Genomic DNA, 3,931 nt, shown 5'->3' with positions numbered 1-3,931 from the left:
CTTCTTCCTCCTCCTCCTCCTCCTCCTCCCACTTGTCATCCACGTCGGTCTCCAGCCAGCATCGGGAGGTGCTGAGCCTCGTCCCCGGGAGGTCGTACTGCCCCGCGGTCCCCTCGGGGGGGGGCAGCGCCGGGGGTCGCTTCATGAAGAGCCAGCGAGGGATGAAGTCGAGGAAGAAGCTGCGCACCCAGTGGGGCATGGTGTGGGTGCTGGGGGAGCGGTGGTGGACGTTGAGGACGAACACGGTGATGATGATGGAGAGCGTGACGAAGATCATGGTGAAGAGGAGGTACTCGCCGATGAGAGGGATGACCAGCGAGGTGGACGGGATGATTTCCGTGATGAGCAGCAGGAAGACAGTGAGGGACAGCAGGACGGAGATGCAGAGGGGGATCTTCTCCCCACAGTCGGAGGGCAGGTAGAAGACCAGCACGGTCAGGCAGGAGATAAGCAGGCAGGGTATGATGAGATTGATGGTATAGAAGAGTGGGAGGCGGCGGATGACAAAGCAGAAGGTGATGTCGGGGTAGATCTCGGTGCAGCAGTCATACTTCTTGGAGTTATAGGTGCCAATGGCATTTATGATGGCCCACTCGCCGCTCTCCCAGTAATCTTTGAGGTCCACGTGGCGCTCCATGTTCTCCAGGTCAATCTTGGCCTTGTCGTAGGTCCAGGAGCCAAACTTCATCTTACAGTTCTGCTGGTCGAAGGGGAAGAAGGTGACGTCAATGCTGCAGGAGCTCTTGTAGATGGCGGGTGGCACCCACTTCACCTTCCCATTGGAGAAGAGGTGGGCCTTTGTCATGTGGGTCACGGCGAACTCCCCATCAGCGCTGCAGGGATGGAGAGATGTGAAGGTCAGAGGAGAAGAAATAGGGCCAGGAGCTCCCTCAGCTCTCAAGGTGGCAGCACCAGGGAGCTACTGGGGTGGGATGAGATGGGATGAGGCGGGATGAGCTGCAGGGATGGGATGGGGTGGAATGGGATGAGATGGGGTGAGTTGATGGGAGGGGATGGGATGGGATGGAATGTGGGAGCTGGCCCTAGGGATGCCCCGTCTCTGCAGCGTCACTCACTTGTTGTAGAGCACGATGTCGGGGATCCAGATCATCTCGGAGGGCACCCGGATGGAGGTGACGTTGTCAAAGTCCGCCGGGTCCCAGCGTAGCTTGTAGTCACTCCACTCCTGGAGGGTGACACGGAGGGAAAGGCAGCAGGTGGCCGTGGGCCTGGTGGGACCAAGCTGCCCAATGCCTCCTCCTCTTCCTCCTCCTCCTCCTCTGGCAGTATCCCCCAGAGGAACAGCACCATGGAGATGCCACCAAGCCCCTCTGGGCAGGGTGTCTCTGCCCCACATTCTGTGCCCTCCTTGACACACTTCTGCCCTTGCCCCAGAGAGGGAACAGGCTCCTACCTGCTTCAGCCAGACGTTCGTGGTCATCATCTGGTTCTTCTCATCCTGTGGTGGGAAAGAGGGAGAGGTGAGAGGCGATGGAGAGCGGACTTGTCCCATCACTGCATCATCCCCCAGATCTCTGCCTTCACTTTCTGCCCTCCACCTCTGGGGTTCAGCTCCTGGAAGTAACTGGTACAAGCCCAAGGAGAGACTGTATGTCCCTGAGGTATCTGCTCGCTAGATGGCAGCAAGAAATAGCACATTGCAGCGCACAGCTGAGCCGCTCTGATGGATGGACAAACGTACGGTCCCATGGATAAGTGGCTGGAAGGATGGAGAAGTGGACAGGTGGACAGATGGACGGGTGGGCAGATGGCTAGGTCGATGGGTGGCTAGATGGCTAGGTATATAGGTGGATGGGTGGGTAGATGGGTGTGCGTGGGAGGAACGAGCGAGGGATGGATGGACAGAAAAGCGCAGAGGTGCTCCCGGGGCAGGTAGGTGGTGGATGAGGGATGGAGAACTGCAGTTTTCCTTGAAGCTCTCCTGCCGTCAGGAGAAGGGAGGGTTTGGGATGGAGAGAAGGGGTGCAGACCCCCCTGCTCTGAGGAGGCAGGGTGGGTGGTTTGTGACCCACTGGAGACAACCAGGGTGTTGCTGGTGCCCAAACCCAACCTCCCACTAGGGTCCCCAGACTCTGGTCTGGCAGTCCAGTAGGACCAACTGGTGAAAAGTCAGACACCACGTGTGACCGGGGTCCCCACCGGCGGGCTACGCACCACGTCGATCAGCTGCGCGATGGAGAGCCCGAACTTCACGATGACCACATCGGAGGTGTTGGGCACCGGCCGGGACCACCGGTTGTAGCCGGTGAAGAGGTGCTTGAAGAGCCGCTCCTCGGCGTGGCTGCTGGGCTGCTCCTCCAGGCAAGTGGCTGCGGGGAGACGGAGAAGGGGATGGGGTGGGGGAGAGCTCCGTGACACCCCCCCACGCCCCCATGCACCCCACTGAAATGGGGTTCCCATTCAGGGCAAGCCCCCTCTCTGCTGCAGCAGGCAGAGATGCTAAACCCTGGGATGGGTAGAGGGGAATTACCCCCCCACCCCCAAAGCTGTCCCGTGCTCCTCCCAGGGAGTGGAGAGCGGTGCAAGGCCAACCTTGGCTGGTTGAGGTCCCTCTCCCAGTCCCCTCCAGCCGCTCTTACTGGTGCTAACTGGTTCAGCTTTGGTGCTATCTGGTTCAGCTTTGGTGCTATCTGGTTCAGCCTTGCGAGCTGGAGGCTGCCCCAGTCCTTGGGACCACTACAGCCTGCCCAGAGACCATCCCTCGGGCTGGGCTGGAGACAGGGCTGGGAAGGAGGGCGACGCTTTTTGCTCTGCCTAGAAATTGCTGGCGTTGGTCTTCGGTGCCGTCAGCTTGCGGAGCATCGCTTGGCCGTCCTCGCTCGCTGCAGAGCCCCATAAATTTCCACCAGCAAGTGGAAGGAGGCCGAGGGGAGGACGGGTGGAGGGAGGGAGGGCTTTGCACAGTGATGTGCAATCAAAGAGATGTTGTACGGGTGGCTCTGCCCTGAAGAAGGGTGGGTGTACAGCCACATAGCATGCCCTGTGCCCTGTGCAAGCTCTCCCCGCTGGGCAGGCAAGCCCAGCAAGGGGCTCTGGTTGTTGTACTTTGGCCAGGGATGATGTGCTGAGCAGCTTTGAGGGTCTTAGAGGTGCTGGGGAGGGCTGGTCGCAAGTGAAGGGACAAGCCAGATGCCCCTGGGAGACCTTGCGTTGACAGGGGGTGGAAGCCAAATCCATTTTTTTTTCCCATTCCTCCAACATTTCTGGCTTGCATAGGGTGGATCTGGGGTCCCAGAGGTGCATCCCCTGTGGGGGAGGACCCCGAGCAGACCTCCTCCACCCTGGGTGATGTCAAGCTGCTCTGCAAAGACATGAACCCCGTCCTAGTTCGGCGCATGGTGGAAGGACATCATGCCAGCATGGAGACTGCATGGGGGTAAACTGGGAGAGAACTGGTTTTCCATGTGCATGCACCACAGCCCCTTCAGCTTCCCCACCCCTCTCCCCAAATTTACCCCTCCTTGAGTGGGTGACACCCATGGGAGGGCAGGGCTCAAGCGAAGGACATTCAGGTACCCCAGGGAAAGCCAGAGCTGCCCTTACCCTCCTGGAAGGTGACGAAGCAGCACATGACGAGGAGGACGATGCCACGGGACAGCCACCCCATCCTCCTTGTACTAGTGTCCCCTGGGGACCCCCTCCCTGAAGCAAAGCCCTCCAGGAGGGACCAGGGGGAGTGATGAGCTGAGATGGTGGTGCGAAGGACATTCAGGTACCCCAGGGAAAGCCAGAGCTGCCCTTACCCTCCTGGAAGGTGACGAAGCAGCACATGACGAGGAGGACGATGCCACGGGACAGCCACCCCATCCTCCTTGTACTAGTGTCCCCTGGGGACCCCCTCCCTGAAGCAAAGCCCTCCAGGAGGGACCAGGGGGAGTGATGAGCTGAGATGGTGGTGGGAGAAGAGACT

At 59.9% G+C, this 3,931-nt stretch overlaps 1 protein-coding gene across 1 annotated transcript; it reads right to left on the bottom strand.

The window, feature by feature from the left end:
* Positions 1-7: 7 nt before the first annotated feature.
* Positions 8-3,628, bottom strand: CHRNA2 (cholinergic receptor, nicotinic, alpha 2 (neuronal); the record flags this gene model as incomplete). Its single annotated transcript, XM_010290220.1, has 5 exons — positions 3,565-3,628; positions 2,176-2,330; positions 1,415-1,459; positions 1,077-1,186; positions 8-833 (listed from the first exon to the last, which is right to left on the bottom strand). Coding segments are annotated over exons 1-5 (1,200 nt in total), but the record flags the coding sequence as incomplete, so codon positions are not given.
* Positions 3,629-3,931: the final 303 nt, after the last annotated feature.

Source organism: Phaethon lepturus, unplaced genomic scaffold (assembly GCF_000687285.1).
Source record: "Phaethon lepturus isolate BGI_N335 unplaced genomic scaffold, ASM68728v1 scaffold48916, whole genome shotgun sequence".
Classification (NCBI taxonomy): Eukaryota; Metazoa; Chordata; class Aves; order Phaethontiformes; family Phaethontidae; genus Phaethon; species Phaethon lepturus.
This window is presented reverse-complemented; position numbering and strand designations above follow the sequence as displayed.